General features: G+C 34.5%; 3 protein-coding genes across 3 annotated transcripts; all 3 read right to left on the reverse strand.

Moving 5' to 3' along the window:
* Positions 1 to 433: 433 nt before the first annotated feature.
* Positions 434 to 1,405, reverse strand: LOC140336067 (olfactory receptor 2D2-like). Its single transcript, XM_072419120.1, has one exon. It carries the CDS (start codon positions 1,403 to 1,405, stop codon positions 434 to 436), a length of 972 nt encoding a protein of 323 aa, XP_072275221.1.
* Positions 1,406 to 2,087: 682 nt separating this feature from the next.
* On the reverse strand, positions 2,088 to 13,732 carry LOC140336069 (olfactory receptor 2D2-like). Its single transcript, XM_072419121.1, has 4 exons — positions 13,629 to 13,732; positions 12,132 to 12,192; positions 3,283 to 3,297; positions 2,088 to 3,029 (listed from the first exon to the last, which is right to left on the reverse strand). Exons 1-4 carry the CDS (start codon positions 13,730 to 13,732, stop codon positions 2,088 to 2,090), a joined length of 1,122 nt encoding a protein of 373 aa, XP_072275222.1.
* A 3,216-nt stretch (positions 13,733 to 16,948) lies between these two features.
* LOC140336070 (olfactory receptor 5AR1-like) lies at positions 16,949 to 17,944 on the reverse strand. Its single transcript, XM_072419122.1, has one exon. It carries the CDS (start codon positions 17,942 to 17,944, stop codon positions 16,949 to 16,951), a length of 996 nt encoding a protein of 331 aa, XP_072275223.1.
* Between the last annotated feature and the right edge of the window lie 7,054 nt (positions 17,945 to 24,998).

The following is a 24,998-nucleotide window of genomic DNA, read 5'->3' on the forward strand; positions in this document are numbered from 1 at the left end:
AGAAAATTCGATTGAGCCTCAGGAGAAACTTTTTTTGTGCAGCTTTTGGAATGGACATTCAAATGTGAGTTTCATAAAGATGCTGGTTTAAGGTTATGAATTTTGAAAGAAATCTGGTGAGGAACAGCTAAAAACAGATAAGGATTTTTTTCAAGATTTAGCAGATTCAGTGAAAAATCAATAAACCAAGCAAGATAAAAACGCAATTGCTGATAACTGCAAAAAGTTTAAAAAAATTTAGTTTCCAAACATTTTTGAAAATCATTTTCTGCATAAATGTATTTTTCAGAAAGTAGGTTATTAAAAAATGATTGTTAAGGGAAAAACTTCCTGAACCAAATCCAGTTCAGGTTTGCTGTATCACCCAGGTGAACCCATTATAGTTTATCTTCTCTAGCTTTAATAAATAAGGCCCTATGAGTGCACTTGTCTGTTAACTGTTAACTCTTTCATTGTAAGAAACTTTCCTACTGTTACCAGAAAAAAATCTACTTTTAAATTTCTGAAATGCAGCTTTAACATCATTGTTTCTAAGGGAATAAACAGCAGGATTTAACATTGAAGTAAAAATACAATAAAATATAGCAAACAGTTTGCCTGTTCCAGATTTTGAGCTTGACTTTGGTTTCATGTAGTCAGCAATAGCAGAACCATAAAACATTGTCACAACTATAATATGAGATCCACATGTAGAAAATGCTTTTCTCCGTCCTTCTGATGAAACAATTTTAAAAATACTTAGGATTATTTGAATATATGAAACAACGATTAACATGACAGGAGTCATTAGAACAATTACACCAGTTACAAAGATAAAAAAATCAATTAAATTAGTGTTTTCACATGACAGTGTTAAGATTTCTGGTATATTACATAGAAAACTATTTAGTTTGTTGTTTCCACAAAGATCTACATTAAGTGTAAGAATCACATGTGTAATGGGAATAGTTAATCCAGCTAACCATGTACCAGCAGCTATTCGGATACAAAATAGCTTACTCATGATGGTAGTATAGTGTAATGGATGACATATAGCTACATAACGATCATATGCCATTATGACAAGCAGAATGCACTCAGTTACCCCTAAGCAGACATTCATATACAGTTGTGTTGCACATTCTGTATAGGAGATTATTTTCTTTGCTGACACCAAATCCCTTAGTATCCTTGGTACAGTTGTGGTAGAATAACAGATATCTAGAAAAGAGAGGTTAGAAAGAAAGAAATACATAGGAGTATGAAGATTGGTGTCTGTTAAAATAAGAACAATGATAAGAAGATTTCCAATGAAAATGATCATATAGACAATTAAAAAGGTGAAGAAAAGAACAACTTGAATTTTTGGATGACTAGAAAACCCAAGAAGAATAAAATTCATAAGTGTGGTATTTCTTGAAGTCATTCTTCAAAATATATTAGAGAAAATTATACTTTAATGAAGATCATATAAAAAGAAACTTATGTACGTGTGAGGACTTTATCATCTTTTTTTTGTCATATCAAATAAATCCTCCATTTAATGAGGCTTATAGTGAAAATTATTTTATGTAAGCACAGAGCTGGAGGGCCGGCTTTTTATTTCAGTACAATGTTACTGAAAACTCAAAATTGGGCGATTGTCGAACCTCACTCACCCAGGTCTGCACTTAAAGATAAGGTCCTTAGCAAACTTGACAAGAGAACAAAAGAGGGAATGAGAATGCAAAAAGCATTCCCCAAGACTTTTTAGGTACTTTTAACAGTTTACAATGGTCACAATGTATGTAAAACACTGTAAAATACTAAGTTATTCAAAACATGAAAAAAATACATAAAAAACATTTTAACCACTGTATAATGTTTGAGGTTACTTTTATATCAATGTTACATATATATTCTATGAAAAAATTTAGTTTCCAAACATTTTTGAAAATCATTTTCTGCATAAATGTATTTTTCAGAAAGTAGGTTATTAAAAAATGATTGTTAAGGGAAAAACTTCCTGAACCAAATCCAGTTCAGGTTTGCTGTATCACCCAGGTGAACCCATTATAGTTTATCTTCTCTAGCTTTAATAAATAAGGCCCTATGTGTGCACTTGTCTGTTAACTGTAAACTCTTTCATTGTAAGAAACTTTCCTACTGTTACCAGAAAAAAATCTACTTTTAAATTTCTGAAATGCAGCTTTAACATCATTGTTTCTAAGGGAATAAACAGCAGGATTTAACATTGAAGTAAAAATACAATAAAATATAGCAAACAGTTTGCCTGTTCCAGATTTTGAGCTTGACTTTGGTTTCATGTAGTCAGCAATAGCAGAACCATAAAACATTGTCACAACTATAATATGAGATCCACATGTAGAAAATGCTTTTCTCCGTCCTTCTGATGAAACAATTTTAAAAATACTTAGGATTATTTGAATATATGAAACAACGATTAACATGACAGGAGTCATTAGAACAATTACACCAGTTACAAAGATAAAAAAATCAATTAAATTAGTGTTTTCACATGACAGTGTTAAGATTTCTGGTATATTACATAGAAAACTATTTAGTTTGTTGTTTCCACAAAGATCTACATTAAGTGTAAGAATCACATGTGTAATGGGAATAGTTAATCCAGCTAACCATGTACCAGCAGCTATTCGGATACAAAATAGCTTACTCATGATGGTAGTATAGTGTAATGGATGACATATAGCTACATAACGATCATATGCCATTATGACAAGCAGAATGCACTCAGTTACCCCTAAGCAGACATTCATATACAGTTGTGTTGCACATTCTGTATAGGAGATTATTTTCTTTGCTGACACCAAATCCCTTAGTATCCTTGGTACAGTTGTGGTAGAATAACAGATATCTAGAAAAGAGAGGTTAGAAAGAAAGAAATACATAGGAGTATGAAGATTGGTGTCTGTTAAAATAAGAACAATGATAAGAAGATTTCCAATGAAAATGATCATATAGACAATTAAAAAGGTGAAGAAAAGAACAACTTGAATTTTTGGATGACTAGAAAACCCAAGAAGAATAAAATTCATAAGTGTGGTATTTCTTGAAGTCATTCTTCAAAATATATTAGAGAAAATTATACTTTAATGAAGATCATATAAAAAGAAACTTATGTACGTGTGAGGACTTTATCATCTTTTTTTTGTCATATCAAATAAATCCTCCATTTAATGAGGCTTATAGTGAAAATTATTTTATGTAAGCACAGAGCTGGAGGGCCGGCTTTTTATTTCAGTACAATGTTACTGAAAACTCAAAATTGGGCGATTGTCGAACCTCACTCACCCAGGTCTGCACTTAAAGATAAGGTCCTTAGCAAACTTGACAAGAGAACAAAAGAGGGAATGAGAATGCAAAAAGCATTCCCCAAGACTTTTTAGGTACTTTTAACAGTTTACAATGGTCACAATGTATGTAAAACACTGTAAAATACTAAGTTATTCAAAACATGAAAAAAATACATAAAAAACATTTTAACCACTGTATAATGTTTGAGGTTACTTTTATATCAATGTTACATATATATTCTATGCGTTTCGCGGAGCATGGTCCGCTTCATCAGGAACAAAGATACCTACAATAATGAATAGGAAAATATACATAAATAAATATACAAACACATAGATCATTAACACAGCACATTTTCAAATAACAATATAATTTAATGATCAATATAATTACTCACATCTAGACAGTAGTTCTCAAAGGCTGCGCCTAGGCTAGTAGGACGGATTGGAAATATAGCAGAGGTTAGACTAAGTCGTCAAGTGGACTTCAAGTCAAGGCGGAGTCGCAAGTCATTGACACCAAGTCCCATGTCAAGTCTCAAGTCACCAAGAATTCCTCCGAGTCGAGTCCCAAGTCAAGTCACTTCATTTATCAAGTCGTTTGCAAGTCGTACTTAGTGTGTTTTAATGCCTTCCTCCCCGCACTCCTTGCATTCTAATTCCACTAGGTTTGGCTTTCTCAGCTGACAGCTAAAGAAGACGGGGAGGAAGGCAGTGAGCTTTGCCAACCCCTTTAGCTGTCAGAGGAGAAAGCCACGGACTTAGAATGCAAAGAAGGCAGTGTTACAGAAGACTCACTGCAAGTTGAGTTGCAAGTCATTGGAGAAAACCCCAAGTAGAGTCACAAGTCGTTAAGTCGGACTCAAGTCCAAGTCGTGTGACTCAAGTTCCATCCTCTGGAATATAGCAGCAGTACCAAGTTATACTTTTCATACAAACTGAACAAAATAACAACATGTAGTATGAATATATAAATAAATTGATAAATAAATATAAGATCTTGACAAGAGCTCTGATTGGACTTCTCAAACCTAACACAATTATGATTTGTCAAAAGCTTCAGTCTAAGCTGTTTAATCCTAGATTTATCTGATCAAATTGCCAGTTACAAGTTTTGGTAAGTGATTTATACTCTGTGTCACTATTTTGTAACTCCCTAATTGCTTAAGCAATAAATTATATATAATATAATTTGGACAAAGCATTGAAGTTATTTCCATGATGCATGGATAAGTCAAAATTCTTTGGATAGCGGATACTCAAAAATAAATACATTTTTATAGACAAGTTTTCTTTTCATTTGAAGCTAGGTTTGGTTTATAATGAGACTGCAAGGAGGACTCAGATGGGTTAAGTTCCACCACTAGCTTGATCCCTATTAACCTCCTGGGCGTTTCACTGATGTCTGGATTTCTGTACCAAAAGCGGTACACTGTTTTTCATTTTTTTTTTCAAATTTTTTTTAAGATGTAGACCTGTAACTTACAGAAATATGTCCGAACAAGGGTCTAGTAGATATCATGAATATAAAAAAAGTTTGAAACACACAATCATGTAAAAAAAAAAATTACTTTTAATAAAATTAAATAAAAAAGCCCCGCCTCCCGCACCGACGCATGCAGCGACGTCACCGGGAAACTCCGGACATCGTCACTGCACTCGCTGGGAGAAGAAGCAAGAGAGAAGATGTGTCCGGAGGAGCTGCGGGGACCGGGTAAGTATATTCTTACAGTTGTAATCCTATTGTCATACAATGTATGACAATCGGATTGCAAAATAACGTTTGTTTAACCACCTGAGAAAAGTTCGGGTTTAAAACTTTTTGCAAGTGTTTTTACCCCGAACCAAGGTCGGGTTTAACGGCCGGGTGGTTAATGTTCTTAACTTTCAGTAAAGCTGCTATGGTGTTGACATAAAACACAGCATACCTCTTCAGTCTTTTCCTTTGGTGACACATTTTGAGAACCATTTCTTTCCAGTTAGACTAAGGTACTATCACCTCACTATTTCACCTCATTAATTTGCATCCCATGGTTAATGCCAAGTAGGAAACTAGGGCTAAAAAGTTTTTGTCTAACAGCAAATTCCTGCAAGTACTCAGTACTGAGAAATATATGACAAAAACAGGAGTGACAGGCCATGTCTAGTATATTTACCTAATCCTACCTAAAGCGTACCCAAACTCAGAAGTTCTACTTTACATAAAGGGGTAGACAACCTTTTTTTTATAGTAAAAATTTTTTTTTGGTTTTTTTTAGTTCAAAATTCCTTTTTTAAAAAAAAAAAGAATTAAGCACTGCCCCCTTAATTTTTGATCGCCAGAATTAATGGGAGCGCAGAGCCTCCTGGGATACTTATGCATCCCGAGAGGCTCTTGGCTGCTCCTTCTGCGCATGCGCATTTTTTTTCAGGTTTGGAAAGAGTTAACTGATTTCAGCTGTTTACGTGTGCATACCTAAACGATTGCGATGCCTGACCCGAGGATCCGCCTAGTGATAAATCCCTGGGAACTCTGGCAGGCGAGACCTCACTTTTGACAGCTGACTGGATGACAGAGCACTAGAGGTGAATGGGGAGCCTTGTCCTCATTTAACCCCTAGTGCCTGGGGATCCCACACTGTAAGGAGTCCTACAGCTGTGCTCATGATATGCTGTGGGAATCATCCTTTCATTGTGGGATAACCTGTAAAAATTACACTAAACGCACACATTTATTACATTAGTTTAACATTAAAGCCTCCTCCTCTACTTTGTTTTAACTTTTTTATTAGATAGCTGTTCACATGTGTACAAATGTAAAGGATCATATCAATAAAGAATTATGGAATGTCCAACTGTAAAAAAACAAACAGCTAAATTTCACAGACTGTGCAGGTTCCAATTACAGGCGAATTTGTACCAGCTGTGCGCATAAAGATGTGCATATATTAGGGTGTTGTCTACCTTGCTTTTTCCTTTGTCTTTTTTTTTATTTGGAGGAGGAGAAGAAGTCAATGTTAATGCTATGTTGTTGTGTTTGAAGCCATATTGTTCCATTGCAATAATATATCTTTATTACCACCTTTAAATGTTTGTTCTGCATAAATATTTTTGAATCCAGTTTTCCACCCTTGATAGGTCCTAATTGCATATTGGTTTGGTAAATATTTTTTGGCAATATTTCCTAGGCCATTTTAACTATTTAGGCTTTATGTGGAAGTGTGGGTTTACATGTGTTTGGTGTTTGTGTATTTTTTATTTTTATATTGTCATGTAAATTTAGTGGTGTCTGTGTGGTCTCAATATTTTAATGTGACCTTTTAGAAAATGTGTTTATTTTGAATAAAGTTGTTTTAAAGATTTTGTAGTTGTTTTTTTTATTTGTTTTTATGAGATCTCCTTTACAATCTTCCAGGATCTTTTAACCTTGGGTGATCCAACAGACCTACAATTTAACAAGTAAATTGTGATTGTTTTTAAACAGTTCCTTCCCATGAATTGTTAAAAGGCTAAAACAGCACAATTGTCTTATTAAAACTCAGGTGTTGTGTTGCGCATTGTTGTGTGCCCAAATTCAGGTGCTTGATGCGCATTGTTGTGCGCCAATGTGGACCCACTATGTGCGCATGAACTGCGTTCTATCAGTTTTTTGTTTTGCACTGTGCACTGTGTATGTATACATTATATGTGTGCACATATACATATAAAAGAGAAATTATAGGAAAAATAGGCAAAAAGCTTTTTTTTGGCATATTGCCTAACATGCTTCAAATTGAAAAGATTGCCTATTTCTTCCTATGATTTCTGATGTTATGGGCTTGGCTCAAAGCAACATTCATGGATGAGATTGCTTTTGGTTAAAGGAGGAATCTACCTTCATGTGCTTTCCATTTTTTTTTTTTGCATAGAAATTTTTGTTTATACTGTGGGCCTGTAATTCTTAGGATTTACTCCCCGGTACAATAATTATATTGATTTATTATATTATAATCATAAATTATAATATAATACATAATTATAAATCATAATTATAAAAAAATAATTAAATAATAGACCACAACAATGTAATTTAAAAAAAAATATATTTTATCAACAATTTCTCACTGAAACTTTCCAAACAAGGGTGCAATAATATTGATAAATAATATAAATTAAATGCAGATTTTCGAAAAAAAAATATTTACAATTTTAGTAGACATCCCAGGTGTGGTATATTTTGAAGCAGGGTGCTGTACAAAGTCCAACATCACAGTCAGGACAGTAGAACCTGGTTTCTTTTCGTTTCTTCCTTCCTCTGTCATCGGTCTTTGAGCAGCAAACCACGCACATCCTTGTAGGTGCGGCCTTTTTCAGGGTTGGTGAGATGTATTCAACGAAGTGACGAATGGTCAGGCGTTCTGGGTTGACAACGGTGGAAGCACGACGTCCAGGTCTATTCATAGCCACTGATGGTGTTTGGTGGTTCGTGACTATGGATTCGGAAACTTGCAAAATGAAGTCTGAATGATTCACAGCCTGAAAATCCTTTTGTAGTACTTCCTTTGCTGTTTCCTCATCGCTGAGTAGAATGTCATGGCTTGGTAGTCAATCACCACCTGTGGCTTCATCACTTCTTTCCCCTGTTTTGTGTGTACCAGGACGGTGGAGGCATCATGGACAGTACTCATCAGGCACACATCTTTCTTGTCACCCCATCTCAGGGCCATCATCTTGCCTTTCTGCCAGGCAACAATTTCTCAGCTTCCCTTTTGCAAACAGTGATGGCAGGTTGCCAACTTTCTAATGCCTGGCTTGTTAGAATGCACAACTTTTTCCATTTTCTTGTATTATACCCCAACAATACAGTGCTGTGTATTTTATCCCAACTCCCTAGAGTTCCATGTTTTAATAGTGTAATACCTTGTAGTAGTGTAATATTATGATCAATGTGGCTTAACAAATCAGGCTTAGTTCACATTGGCAGTAAAAAATGCCCCTCCTGAGTGACTACTTCTTGGCAACTTCTGGGCACCTAGGATTGGTAACCGGTGATAACTGCTGGGCACCTACGATTGGTAACAGGCGGTAAGTGCTAGGCTTTTCAGGTTTGTAACTGGCGGTAAGTGCTAGGCTTTTCAGGCCTAGCAGTTTTCCAAGCAGCATTGGTTACTGGCAAGGGGAATGTGAGGGGTAAAAGCAGCAAAGCAACCTTACTGTCAGTGTGAATTCAGCATACCTTCACATGTCACCTCCTAGCGCTATACCTAGGTAACACAAAGAGCATCATGCATGTGATCGCAAATAGGGATAGGACAGACAACAGACAGGCTAGGACAAAAACTTCTTGTGAAATTTATCCACCCGCAGTATGATCTCTGTGTGTAAAGTCTGCTTGTCATGTTCTGCAGCTTAACAACTCTGCGTTCAATCCTTTAGGTCTCCTAAATTGTTGGTTGTAATTACCTAAATTTTTTAGGGTACACAGGGGATGAAGTGGAATTAGGCCATGCCACTTATCCCAAAAAGCCATCTCTCAATAATCACAAAAATATCCATAATCATAAATATAAGAGGAAGGTTGATATAATCTGATTGTGTTAAGGCAAAATGCAACTCTGATGTTTAGGAATATAAACACTCAGTTTAGGCAATCTTTCATCGCCATGGTATAGATTGATGCATATTAATTGAAAACCTAGAATGCTGGTTTGTTCTGGGGAAACTATCAATTTGAGGTTTTCTAACCTGTGCAATATATATTTCACCCAAGATCGCTCAGCTGCTGCTGAAACAGGACCACAGAAAAAATATAAAAAAATGAAGTCTTCTTTTTTGGATAAATATACATTTGGGATGTTGGTGGAGCCCATTATATGCACATGCCTTGATAAACAACATACACTCATCTTCACCCCTAGATCCCTTACTGTACTTGTAAACCATATGGACCATATTACCTTATTCAGACTGATGCAACAAATCCAGTTTGTGATATCTACATAGAAAGTACATTGGAATTTATTGCTATTGTTAATAGAAAAAAAGATACTAGAAAGGGTAAAAATACTATACTTTAAAAAATTACTGAAAATAAAAATGCTTATTTTGAAATGCGTAAAAAAAATGCTTTGAAAAAAGTGAAATACATATTTATATGCTTTTAGGGAGCATGTCCCCCCAGTTTTGGTTTTAAGACCAAATTATCAAAATTTACCCCACACAATATGATGTGTATGTGAAGGCAACAATTGATAGGTTTTTCACATAACGATTTAACATGTTCATACATAATGCAGGGAGTCACATCAAAATATTTGTGAACAAAGCTCCTTGCCAATATGTGCCAATATTTTAAAATAATACTTTGAGGTTTGCAGCTAGCAATAATATTAGTTTATCTGGTCTGTATCTAATTTTCATTTAGAAAATCAGGTCTATTTGATCACTTGATTTGGCACTTTAATAAACTTTTTTAAAAGCTTTTTTTTACTGCCCCCCCATTCTGTGAAGGTACGGCTGTAGATAATCTAAATCAGTTTGTTCAGGAAAGTCCCAGGTACTGGCTCAGCTCGATACTCCCGAATCTAATGATTTGGATGGGCTCTATTAGCTACTAACATTGTGCTTCCTTCAGTTGATTTGCAATACAAGGTGGTATCCCATTGCTATTTCTTGTATTTGTAAGTAATCATAACCACTAAAGGTGCATATTGGGTGCACTAATTTGAACATTTTAAGGAAGACAGCCAAAAGCCAAGCTCCGACAACATTCCTTATGTAAAAGGGTGCCCACTACTTCAATACCTTGTTTTTGTGGAAAAGAACAGTAAAGAGCCTCCACGTCAATGGCAACATAAAAAAGGAAAAAAATAATGAGCTTTTGGACAATAAGAATACAAATTTTCAGTAAGGTGATATCAATAACCTAATTATATTATGTTTTAATTCAAACATATTTGAATTTTTAGCATTTTTATATACTGTTTAATGGATGCTGTTTGATCTTGGGCCTGATGAAACGGATTATTTCACAAACGTGCCAGCTGAATTGGTCAAAGAAAACACAGTTGGCATGTTTTGTTGAATCATTTGACTTAATATGCATGTTATTTGATACATCTTTTCTGGGTAAAATCACTTTTTCTTTTATAAGAACATTAGTCTTTTGCATTTTTGGATTTAATTGTCATGTTTTGATAATAAAGCTGTTTAATTTTTATATAAAATGTACGGTCTTTTAAATCCCTAAACTACTCATTTTCCTATTATGGGGGGTTTGTATTGTTATGTAAATTGATATTGCCCAAAGTTTGGAACATGTGGATCATCCTATCTCTGATAGAGGTCTAATTAGCACGTATTTGTGAACATAACAATCAACTATCCTGCCTTTATCAAACATAGGAAGATACCATCCCGAGTCTTCCTGTTGGATGAAATAGATTTTCGTGTGTCTTTACAAGCTTGTGGAAAGGGGGGTGTTTTTTTTAAACTTCATATTTTTTGGTAAAACTGTAAGTTTCTCTTTTAAAATGCTTTGACATTAAAAATCTAAGCGTTGTTTTCACAAAGTATTCATCCCAATTCACAATACTAAAACTGTAGCCCACACTTATTTTCACTTGATGTTACAACACCAAACTAGGTGGACATATTTTTAAAAGTATAGTAGTATTCTTACTCTTAACGGCTACTTCCCATTTGGGTAGCAGCTTTTTTTCTATTCAAACCCACACAAATATTTTACATAGATAGCACACATCGGTGTTGTGGCATTCATCTGAATGGTCAGAACTACTAGTGAAAGTCAATATGAGCAATCCAGGTTATAATCCAACATTACCATACCTGTTATTGACAGGTAGAGTTCATTGTTGGATGATGACAGCTAGGGGTTAAAATAGCCTAGTTGTGCTCTACCTGTTATTGACTGATTAAAAAAAACAAATTCTAAGTTAAGATTTTTGTGTTCTAGGCACCCATAGTCAGTACCATTTGACAAACAGAGCATTCTAATAGAAGGTAATATTCTAATTCCTGTAATTATAGACACTTATTACGTATTTTAATTTTGTGTAAACATTACTAGACCTTTAATGTCATTGAAAGTTGATTTTTGGTACTGTGTCTCTTTCCCTATGTGGATTTTGCACACCTATTCCAAATTCCCCTACATGTATTTTCTTATATCAATAAGATAATTTATCTACTTTATTTTCTTTATGTACCTCCCCAAATTTTTTAATGAATATATACTTATAAAACTATATACCATACCCATTTATCCTAGGAACTAGAAGGCTAAGTCCTGACCGCATATCATTAACCAGTGAACATGAATGAATGAATACACTTTTACAGAATTTGGGTGAAATATCGTCTTGATGTTTTAAGATGTACTATTTTGATTTGAACAATAAACACTACTGCATACGTACCAAAAGTACACTTCATCCTATGTATGTACCAACTAACACAAAATATTCACATATCTGAATTTTCAACATTGGAATGTAAGTAAATACAAATTTACCTTGTTTATTGCTTTTCTAAAGATATTCAGTCTCTACATATCCTTATATTAATTATATAAATAATGTCTGTGCAACTATATATTACACTAGATTGGTAATTATTATGTTATATGAACTTTACAATAGCAAATTGACTGTATCAACAATTTGTCTTGAAAACCTTCTATTTATAAACACTAGAAACAGAGAAGAACAGATTTTGGGACTTTTGAGGCCAAATTCAATCACTTAATATATCACTTAAAAAACTTTATTTTAATTTCAAATATATAACAACCATCTTTTAACAATAAAAGCAAATTATACAAGCAACATCTCATGTGTGAACACCAAATTAATGGGTTACATGTTGTCGACGCATTTCGTGGACTATTGAATTCTGCTTCTTCAGGACAATTACAGGAGATCTACAATAATTACATATGATCCATAAATTAGTTTGTACATCAGTAAGTATATACCAAGCAATATACATAGGCTATATATACATAAACTCACAAAGCTGCCTATATTAGACCCAACATCTCATGGCTGAAAGGATGTTTCACCAGTTAAGCATGAAGAACATGCACAGCTGCCTGCAAACGTCTCCAGATGAGGTCTTATTGGTTTCATTAAGGTGAGAAAACCAAGTGGATGGAAATAATTAGAGATAAAAAGCATAGTTTGTATTTTAATAAATACATGTGTAGATAGCACTTCTATTACTGTTTTTTCATCATAATTCTGAATTACAAGGGGGGGGTAAGCAGTTTATTTTCATTGAGTAAAAAATCTTGGAATAATGCTAGACTGTAGTATGTTTGCTTTTATAATAATTCTATATAGGGGTTCAAATCTCAGTCAATCACATGATTAATATGATCAATAAATAATCAATAACTTCATATAATCAGGATTTTTTGATGACGTGCCAAGGTCTGCCTGCAGATGCTGGTGAAAGACGCAGGAAGAGCCCAAGAGAATTTATTGAGAGCTCGCTCTGCATCACAGGGACACGTCCGCAGGTACGCTCAGGGACGTGCTCACAGACATGTCATCCGATCAGCTGTTAGGCGTCCATCACTCAAGGAGCGGGGGGCAGTCAGCCGCAGGACTGAGGTCCGACTCACCGCTCCGGGTTTAATTATCCCAGCAGATTGCAAAGGCAAGTTGCATGGTTGGTCACCACTATTGGCAGCAAGAGATAGGGTCTGATAAAGGGAGAATATATTAAAGAACCAACGGGTTCATACTATATATATTTCATAGGATAAATGGATACATTTTATTAACTAATGAAGAGAGGTTTCGATGAAAAAACAGATAATTCATAATTTTTTTTAAAAAAAGGATGTATGTATATTAAACAGAACCAACATGATTAGTGTTAATAACTTACCAGTCTGCAAAATCATATTTAAAGATAATACATCAATATGATTCAACGTCAATATTCATAACTGGAAATCTAATTATAAATACATATCAGTACATATCATACATCCATACAATTTTATACAATAATATTATACATTATTCTGATAAATATAAATTATAACTTATAAATTTGCAATACACAAAATATCAAGTACATGGGGATAGGGAAACACAAAACCAAAGAGATACTTAGACGAAAACGAAAAAAACTTGATGGTAGACTGATAGTAGAACTTGATATTCGATAGATATCAATAAAGGGTAAGTGAGGGGAATATCATTGTCCTTCAAAGAACTAAAATTAAGTTATCAAGTCTGGGTTAGAATAACCATATTGTTGATGTTGTTAAGTTATAGGAAAGATTTGAAGCTTATTGCTTCATTGCGACCTGGAAATGTGGTCGCTTTAGGTTTAAAGACCCACTTGGGTTCTCTCTTCAATAAAATTTTGTCCCAGTGGCCTCTGCGAGGATCTTCTGGGACATTTTCGAGTATTGTAAATTTGATTGCCTCTTCATCAATAATCATGAAGATTGGCCATGTGGAGGCTAAGCGGGGTCGGTATTTTTGCCATTAGTAATATTACGTGCATGTTCATATACCCTTTTCCTGAACTCCCGCTTAGTTTTCCTAATGTAGAAGCATCCGCAGGTACAGTAAGCCATATAGATAATTGCTTTAGTTCTACAATTGACATTTGGAGTTAGTCCTGGAGTGAAAATGACAGGAGGAGAGAATTCACCCATTCGGCTCGCCTGTCAGGGACCTACATTGGCTGCAGGAGCCACATGGGTGGATTCCAAGTCCCGTCAGAAGTTTTTTCTTTTGTTTCTGATAATAGCTATGAACTAGTTTAAGGATGGCAGTTTTCTATAGGTAAATTGAGGATAGTTTTTCAGATGCTTGCTGATACATTGGTCTGACATTAAGGCTGGCCAGAACTTATTACAGATATTCGTTAATCTTTTATGTTGAGAGGCGTACCTAGTAATATTTCTAATTTCGTCCTTCTTTTTAATTTTCCTTTTGGTGTCAATTGAAAATAAATTTTCAATTGACACCAATATAAAAAAATAACACCAATAAAAAAAAAATTACACCAATAAGAAAATAATTTAGGCGTAGTTTTTGCATAACCTCTCGTCAACAATCTCTGCTGTTAAGTTACTCGCAACTATTTCAAAGTCATCCTTCTCTGAACAATTTTGTTTCAATCCTAAATACTGTGAGTATGGTATACTACGTTTAACGCTTCGGGGTGTGCACTTTTTGTTGCTAAGATAGTGTTTCCAGGGGTGGACTTACGATATAGCTTTGGGGAGATGGATAAATCATCATTAATTCCTATCTCAGTATCCAAAAATGGTACTGAGGACAAACTGTATTGTATAAGGCCTCATCAGCAAACAACTCTCCCACCCCCCACCCCCCCACACAGATACAGGTTGGCATACGTTGGGGCACAAGATGTCCCCATAGCCACTCACTGTCTCTGGAGGTAGGTTTTGTCAGCAAAGGTAATAACATTCCTGGTTAATATATATTCCAATAAGGATATAATAAAGTTGTAGTGTTCTGTCACAACAACTTTATTATATTCACAACTTTATTGTGTTCTGTCTATAATTAACAACACTAATATTGAGTCATTTGGTACTGTTATCCCATTAAATGTTTTCAATAAATCCGGAGTATCTCCTAAATAGGAAAGGTAAGCCATAAACAAAAGGTCGCAAATAGTTGTCAACTAGTTGGCTCGCCTTGGGCGAGATGCTTCCCATGCTGGAAACAATGGGGCACCCTGGTGGATCAATTAGCGTTTTATAAACTTTATAACATTATAAAATGTTGGTAATTTAGGATTTTGATTGTTTAAGTATTCAAAAGTTTTCTTGTCAATAATCCCATCATTTACTGATTTAGTAATTAGTGCATAAAAGATTTTTACTCCTGACGTAGGGATAATTTGATGCCAGGATTGGTTTCCCAATACTTTCGGACACATTTTTTCATATTTAATCTTGTCCATTACATTGCCCATTTATCAGAGGGCCTAATTATAATATCACCGTTGTTCTGCAAGTCTCTTACAGCTCTCCTCAGATTTATTGGTAGATTATTGTATTTTTAGAGGTTTCCATCTCCCTTATGGCTTGAGATACTTGTTGGACAAATAAATAAATGATGGGGTTTTGTTTTAAATCTGGAAAATTATTTGACTTAGTTGTAATTTGGAATGGGGATGCAGACAATTTGGTTTCATGTTCAGTGACAGAAATGATCTCATGATCCTCATGTTCAGAGTCACCGTCATCCCATAACTTCATTAACATTTTTAAAGTCCTGAAATCATCGATTTTGAAATCTCCCAAGTCTATGGGTGAAGGATCCTGTGTGGTAGATTTCTGATCAAACAGGACCTTGAAAAATTATTTTCTTGCAAAAAATATATATATAATTTTATAAATTCAAAGTTATCATATTTCTCAGACCAAATAAAAACTCAAACCCAATTTCAATACTTCTATCTCATTTTTGATTAGTGTATATTCAGATAAATTGATGATATTTAATGATTCACATTCTGAATCTTGTAGACATAATTTTTTATCAAACCTTGGCTCGAAGGGCCTGTTGGTGGTATAGGGGTGCAGTTTCCTAAAAAATGATGGGTAATGAAGATTGTGGGGTGGTGACTTCCTGATTGGGTATATTCAAAACTAGGTTTTCATTATTTGTTAAGGACAATCCTCTTTTTTCATTTTGTTTAGAATAGGTATTGTTATAGTGATGCAAAGGGGAATGTGAATCTGTTACATAATTATCACTATTGATCTGTGCATTAGGTCATTTTTTGTGTTGTTGTGTTGGATGAGGTAAGGTTTCCATAGGAAGTCTTTTGATTCTCTGGATTTTTTATTTCTTGCATGTTTGCTACTATGTTTTTATCTATACACACAGACCGTTAAGTGTGTTAAACAATATATCCCTGAATAAGTCTAACCATGGCGAAACGCGTTGAATTATACACGGCAAAATACGGTTCCCCCTTAACTCGCTTTTGTGTGTATTCCTGATTATTAGGCGCATGTATGTGTAGTGTATAAAAACACCCAGGTCCTGTGAATTGTCAAACAGGATCTAGGTGACAACATGTTTCTAAATGTCTGTAATTATGTATTTATCCTTTTTGTACAAACTAGTAAACCCTTACTCTCAAAAGAATCGTAAATCCAAGAATGGCAATGACTTGCAATCATGGGGGGTTGAGCGTCCTGGAAAAGTTTTCATTTATTTAAATAAATATATTTGGAACAACAATGGCACTGTGGAGTGGAGTAGAGCACACTGACTGAAACTGTTACCTCTTTTGTTTTGACACGTTTACATGTCACCATGACAACTGTTTCAGCGACGGTGGCATGCGCGTTTGGGCGGTGGTTGTGGTGTGCGCACACAGATTGGGTCTGTGCATATTTACATCCTTCATTTAGTATAAAGGATACATAAATAAGTTTTGCAAGCAACCTGGTAGCTGCAAACCTCTTTTCTCTAACCTACTTACTCTTTACATATTTATATTTAAGAGGTGGCTGAAACACCCACTATTTTGTATTTTCTTATATCACTCCCCCTCTTCCCTTTTTTCATTTTCTTCTTTTTATAGGAATGTGCCTACTTCACCTAATATTAAAACTAGCCTTACACCTTCTAGCTTTGTGTGTTTGCTGAAGTCTAAAAACACTAAATCTGAAATGCTCTGAAGCAAGTAACGATCACATAAAGCCTATTTTCTTTCCTAATATTAGCAGAAAAATATCTACTTCTAAGTTTTACAAATGCTGTAATAACATCATTGTTTCTCAGAGTATATATGATAGGATTTAACATTGGAGTTACAATGCAATAAAAAATGGAAATCACTTTGTCTGTTCCTGGTGTTGAAAGTGACCTAGGTTTCATGTAGGCAGCCATAGCTGAACCATAAAATATTGTTACAACTGTAAGATGAGATCCACATGTAGAAAAGGCTTTCCTCTGTCCAGATGATGATGTAATTTTGAGGATACTCCAGATAATATGAACATATGAAACTAAAATGAATGTGACAGGGGCCATTAGAAAAATCACTCCAGCTACAAAAACAACTAATTCAACAAAAATATTATTTTCACATGATAGTGATAAAATTTCTGGTACTTCACAAACAAAATTATTTATTTCTCTGTTCCCACAAAGATTTACATTAAATGTAAGAGTCACATGTAAAATAGAAAAAAGGAATCCACACATCCATGTACCAGCAGCTATTCTGATACAAACTACTTTAGTCATGATAGTGGTATAGTGTAATGGGTAGCATATAGCTATAAAACGATCATAAGCCATTATGGAAAGCAGGATGCATTCAGTTACCCCTAAGGAAAGAGAGATGTACAGTTGTGCTGCACATTGAGAATAAGATATTATTTTATTTTCTGACAAAAAATCTCTCAGCATTCTTGGTACAATTGAAGTCGAGTAACAGAGATCCAAAAAAGAGAGATTTGAAAGAAGGAAATACATAGGAGTATGCAGATTGATGTTTGTTAAAATTAGAATAATGATGATAATGTTTCCATTCAAAATGATCATATACATGATCAAAAAAATGAAAAAGAGAACAATCTGAATTTTTGGATTGCTAGAAAGTCCAAGAAGAATAAAACCGACAATATAAGTGTCATTTCCTGAAGACATTCTTTAAATTATTAAAAAAAAATGTTTTTATTGTTGACTATGTAAAATGTATGGAGACAGGTGTCACCTTGCCCATATATTAAAAGCCATGTACTGCCCTGATCACTTTTCTTATCTGTAAAATGCAAATATCTTTATTAAAAAATGTAAGCAGACATTTAAAAGTTAAAAGCTTTTACAGCAAATAGACTGTTGACATGGGATTATCTTTAATGGCTTTAAGCTGGCGAGCTGGCGAGCTGGCATTAAAATCACTATTCCCCTAAAAAAGCATTCTTTGTAATGGCACACATATTACCCTTAGCCCTAAAAAATGTTTGTTCTGTTCAGATGTTTAAAACATCTATATACAATAAGCATATTTTAAAATGACTTATTTCTTTCCTTTTAGGCAAGAGTTAACTGGGTTCAGCTCCTACATAGACGCTTATCTAAACGCTTACAATGCCTGATCGGAGTAGCTGCCTGGGGTAAATATTGCGACTTTCCGCAAATGTTTGTCCTGCATAAATATTTTCTAATCAGTTTTCCACCCTTGATAGGTCAAAATTGCATATTGGTTTGGTAAGTATTTTTTGAATGCAATATTTTTTGGGCCATTTATGAACTATTTTGGGTTTAAATGGAAGTGTGGGTTTACATGTGTTTTGTTTGTTCTTTTTAATTTTTTTGTCATTTAAATTTAGTAATGTGTGTGTGTTTTTTTGTTTTTATATTTTAATGTGACATTTTAGCAAATGTTTCTTTTGAATAAAGTTGTTTGTAAAATGTTGTCATTTGTTTTTTGGGGGATTGTTGTTATATGATCTCCTTTCCAATCTCCCAGGACACAGTTTAAAAAGTCAATTGTTTTAAGCCGTTCCTTTCTCTGAATTGTTTGAAAGGCTAAAAACAACACAATTGTCTTGTTAAAACTCAGCTGTTTGATGCGCAAAGTTGTGCGCCAAACTTCAGGAGTAGCTCAAAGTTGTGTGCCAAGGCGGACCCGCTACGTGCGCTTGAACTGTTTTATCAGTTGAAAAATGCACCGCCCTTTTGAACAGCCCTCATTCAGGTAAGTTTGTATTTTTTTTGTGTATATTGCTTGTTTTGCTTCATATGCACTCATGCATGTATATATAGACATGAATGCACATGAAGCAAACTATGTATGCATTTAAATGTGTGTACATATACATAGAAAAGAGAACTTATAGGAAGAAATAGGCAAAGAGGGCTTTTTGGACCATATTGTTTCACATGCTTCAAATTGAAAAGATTGCCTATTTGTTCCTATGATTTCTGATGTCATCGGCTTGGCTACATGCAACATTCATAGATGATATTGCTTCTGGTTAAAGGAGGAATCCAGGAATCCACATTTATGTGCTTCCACTACCAAGCTGAGGGGAGTAAGTCAATATATATAGTGGGCCAAGGTCTAAAATTTCATTCAAACCTGCAGAAACACCCTGAAGGGATGGGAAAGCAAGAAAAGGTTTGCACAAAGTGGATTTGGCCCTGGAAGTTTTAGATACTAGTACTATTTGTTTTGTGTAAACACGTAAAGAATGCATACACTCCACTATTTATCAGCATTAAGTTAAGCAACAACACAACATCTGTTCATTTCTAAGACTGCCTGACCCTGCTTGTGAGCTTGGCAATCAATGAGCTTTCATGTTGTGCTTGGAACTTGGAACCTGGACCTCCTTCCATCACCATCAGGTGTGTTACAATGAGTATGCAACTCAGCTGGACAACTAATTCACAACCAGTTTGTCACACACAAGCACAGCACAATGACAACAAACCTTTAACACTACTACAAATGAACAGAGGAGTTGTATGGCGGGAAATCAACATGAGTGCAAATGTCAGACTACTAAAATAAAACAAACAACTAGGACAACATACACAACAAACATACACAATACACAACATAATACAACAAACAAGGACTATGTACATATTACATTCAAATACCAATATGTGACAATGGGACAAAGGCAACGAGGGGGGTCAGGTAGCATTTTGGAGTGGAAATCATGCAGACATTTGTACTCAATACTTGTGGAAAAAATTACAAAACATTGCTGAAGAATTGCTAAACAACAGAAACTGGCATTACAAACCAGGAACAACAACATTGCAGCAACAGATGAAGCTAACAATCATGAGGATTACAAAAAATCACATCAATGTATACCATCCAAGCAAATTTACTTGATTAACCCCCCACACACACACACACAAACCAGTCCAGTTAAATCAGTACTAATTAAAATGCACATGTATTTCTATACATTTAAGTGTATTTTGACATATACACACACAAGTGAAATGACTAAATGTTCCTTAATACATCTATTATAACATGTTTGTCTTTAATCCATTACATCAGGTCACAAATGTTTGTTCACATATTTTTTACACTCATACTATTGTGTGATGACATTTTAGAAAGTGCTACTTAGTATATATCAAGCTTGATAGAAATTAGTTTGCAGTGTTGCAACCAAAAGAAAATGTATCAAAGCAACAAGTGCAACAAATGTAACTATAAATGAAGCAAGTTTGTGATTGAGTAGAATGTAACATAAAAAAATTAGCACTTACACAAAAAAACATCCAGCATTAAAGATTCAAACTGACCTGTGAAACGGACTGGAGATGCGCACAGAACAGGGCTCAGGTGTGCGCTAATAAATTGCTATCACCTTACTATTGAGTTTAACATCTGCTCCTGAATCGCGCAGCTGAAATTTAATCGCCTTAATTGGAGTATTCAAGATCTTTGCTCATTTTTGCAGCAAACCGGCAGACGAGTTCACCAGAACTCAGGTCCGACTTGTGGTAATAGAGCTTGCTGACCAGAGCATATGTGCATTCCATTGATAAATCAGGGGCTATGTTTTATGTTTAAGTTACCAAAAAAAAAAAATACTGTTTTGGGTAATATAAAGTGGGACATGGTACTGCAGATTGCCCTGGCCTGCCAGCAATTATGGTGACAATACAATGTTCATGGGCTTTGGAATTAACTTTATATTTTACCTATTTTTTGAGAAAACTTCTCTACTTGGAATAATAAGATGTTGTGTCAGTTAGGGAATATTGCCTGGTCAGGTCATCCTTTCTGCTAAAACACACAGAGTTGTAGAAATTAATTCTAGGGATAGGGATACCAGACAAGGTTGGCCCCTCTCCGTGATCCTTTTGGTTTCATACCAGGATACCACAGCAATATTGATCAGGTCTAACACTGATGTAAATGCTATAAATTTTGTGATAAAACCTTGTCTTTTTGTCAACATTTTTTTCATCTATCTGAGGTTCTAGAATTTTGTAAATGTCATACTGCACACATTTTCAAATATCTCCAGTCTCTCTGTGAATTAGGATTTATCAGTAGAGAATTTGTTAGGGGAGCTAGGAATAAGGTTATGGATTCTCTTACATTACACCCATGAGACTAAATGAGCATAAAATCCCTTGCCATGATTTTTTGTTTTTACCATTTTGTTTTTGCATAAAATAAGTTTCAAAGCCTGTCTTAAATTCAGGTTTAAGCTGGCCTTAGACACTAGGCAGTGATCGGTCAAGTATTCATGATCTGGTCTTTCCCAAGTACCTAAATATGACCTTCATCATTATCCAACAGAGGGAATAACTATACAATTACATGGTGTTAGGGTTAATAAGGGCTAGTTTAAATGCAAAGTGGATAATATAGATATTGGCTATTCATTCAGGACAATAGATTTCCCCTTGCAATGGAAAACTTACTTGGTTTGCTTAGAAACGATAGTGAAAATTCGCAAAAAAAAAAATACACACAAGGAATTATAAAAAAAATTTGAAGAAAGTTTGAATACTTTTTTAGATTCAATAAAATATACCTTATTGTTTCTGACCTATGATGTAATCAAAATGGAAACAAAAAAACGGTTTCCATGTTTGAACAATGATTTCTAACCAACTAACATCCATGGTGCAGCAAATCTACTTTTAAAAGAGTTTTCAGGCCAGTTCTTTTGAATGCACTGTAACTGAGATGATAAAGAATTACTTGATAAAAAAAAATGTGGTCAACAACATTTTTGTATTGGTGAAATTTATGCTAATCATTACAAACATTTTTCAGTAAAGAATATTGAGTATAATACTATCTATATTTTAAAGATGCAATAGGTGTGAATGCATGAAGTTCCTATTCAGATTTTGTCCACAGAAGAGTTTAGATATATATTTTAGGAGATCAGACAACTTGCCTATATGGTACTATATAATAGTTACATTCTGATTCTTGCAATTGTTGATTGAAATTATTGTTTCACTTTCTGTATTTATAAAAGGCATATTTCCAAGGAACATCCTCAATGTATATTGTAGACTACAGTACACATTTGAGATCAAAAAGGTGTTGAATGATGGAAATGGGAAGATTGCACAATAATTTCTTTTAACAAAACCATGGTGCTTCCAATTTTACCAAAAGTATTTAATATGAAGGGAACATTTAAGAACAAAGAAATAAAAAACAACCACTAGACATCTTTTTAGAATTATTATAAATAGGGTGCATATGTGTTTTTGACTAAACAACTTTACATTGGATATTGCATTTTCACTTCATTATTGGAACTTCTATCCTTCTTGATGGACTCTGTATATATTTTTTTTTTTACCTATTTATTACTTTTATTGAATTTATGGAACTGATAACCTTATTGAATCACTTTGTATAAATTAAATAGAAGTAGTAGAATTTTTTTTATGTAATTTGTCTCATATCATTTAATGGATTTTTAGGGGTTTGGTATCTGGTCCTTTTCCCTTAGAGAAAAAAAAAGTATTGGTCGCTGATTTCTCTGAGGGCTTCTATTAGAAATCATTTGGGGCTGGTATAATTATTGCCACCACAACATTGGTAATATAGCCCCATATTGGCATCAGCAACATTACTTACCTACAAAAGGTTTTATGATGCTGTGTACAAAAATGTTAAAATTGAATTAATAGATTACGTCACTGATCATAAACAGTATTCATTTGTTGTGATAGATTTATTAAATAATCCCTATCTACATGATCCTATTTAGTGGTCTTTCTACATCATATCCTTATAGTTCATACTATGGAGCCCACTGATGTAATGTCCCCACATTTACTGTCTAGATGTAAGGTTTTAGAAAGAATATGTAGTAAGGGGGGGTTTTCTTACAGATAGACTTTACAGTTCTTAGAGCCTATTTATTACTTCATAGTGAACCTTGTCTCTTTGTTTCATTTTACAAAGTAAAACATAGATTTTTAAATTTATTGAAAATATCTTCATATTTGCTTTGGTCTAATGTAAACTGAAATTTTCTTTCCATTTGTGTGCATGCCTCTATGGTATTATACAATGTTGAATGTGTACACAATATTAAAAATTATATTAAGTTTACAATTTAAGGTATACAGTTACCTAAATGAATGAGAACTTTCACCGACAAGAATTATTCAAGTTTTTTTCAAAAAACACCCTACAACCAGTTTAAATCAACACATTTTATATTTAACTGTACAGAAATATGAGTTACTTACCTATATAGAGATGTGACCTAAAGATGAAAATAAGAAAATGACAATGGCATTGGCAATGCCTCTAATATCAAGTAAAGCAATATAAATGGAATTGGTGATTCAGTTTTTTTGTAATGTAGTACACAATAAACACACATTGGATGCAAATGTGTGCTCTGTAATCTCATACTGTGACTTGTTACTTTTTAAACGGTATAATATTCCTGTGTGTAAGCATTATACCTTGAGGGATACGTCTCATGCTTTCCTTTGTTCTACATCATCCAATACACCAAAAATAATAATATTTATTATCTTCACAAGCAGGTGTAGAACTTTATAATCATATGGGAACCAACAAGTTACTACTGCATATTAAACACTGTTTAAAATGCTCAAAGACAGATGAAGCCTGGCGCCATATGTGATCCAAGCTGACTTCCTGTTCCCTTAATTTTGTAACTATTGAATCTGCTTATAAGGTTATGACTAGATGGTACATGGTCCCTGCACGTCTGAAACACTGTACCACTAGTGGATCAGGCTGCTGTTCCAGGGGCTGTCAGGAACCGGGTTTGGTTATGCACGTATGGTGCACCTGCTATTTTGTCATATGATCCTAGGGACAGGTCTTCCGCCTGCTGAATACACTGTTTCACACGCATTTGCCTAAAAATCCATTGCTGGCGCTATTAGATTTCAAACCACACAACCTTTCCAGGGTCCACTTTAAATTGTGTCTGTATATTCTTATAGCTGCTAAGCAAACGATAGCAAACAGTTTATTCCGTTCCATGAAGTTAAACTTAGAGTTGACAATATGTGCATCAATGAAAAGCTGTCAAGTATTTTGAAGGATACCAGTTCTAAATTCATACAGGTTTGGGAACCCTGGGTCCAATACTCTTTATCGGATTTAAATAGGTCAGTTTTGACAGCATGGTAAAAGTTGTATTACTGATAATTCTAAATTTATTGTCACCGATTGTTTGTATACTGTTTTTTGAGTCTAAACATTGGCTATGTAGCCGGTGTTCAGATTTTATGATTGTTTGTTCATTAGGCCCCCCCCCCTTCCCAATTTCTTGTTACTTTTTGTTCTTTTTTTTACTTTGCATTGTAAACAAAATATGTTTATGGACGCTGTTATTATAATGAAACTCCTAAAAAAAAATGTATTGAACATAAACACTGTTCAAAACTGGGAGCAGGGGAGAGGGGGCTTGTGGACTGTGGTCCCCAGAACATGGCACAATGGGCCAGTATGTACGGCACAGTGGTACATTATGACACACATTTTGAGTTAACCTCCAGGTTTGCTTAGTCCAGTGCTCCATAAAGGGGGATATGGCAAGGGGTGAAGGGCAATGGGAAAGGGAGGAGAAGGGATGCATTAGGAAAAAAAGACACAAAGTATCTCTAGAGAGATGTTGGAGTGCCAAGCCTTTTGATTGGAGCCATATTGATAAGGAGAAACGAAAGAAGGAAGGAAGGCTCTATATAT

The sequence above is a fragment of the Pyxicephalus adspersus genome, chromosome 7 (assembly GCF_032062135.1).
Source record: "Pyxicephalus adspersus chromosome 7, UCB_Pads_2.0, whole genome shotgun sequence".
Lineage (NCBI taxonomy): Eukaryota > Metazoa > Chordata > Amphibia > Anura > Pyxicephalidae > Pyxicephalus > Pyxicephalus adspersus.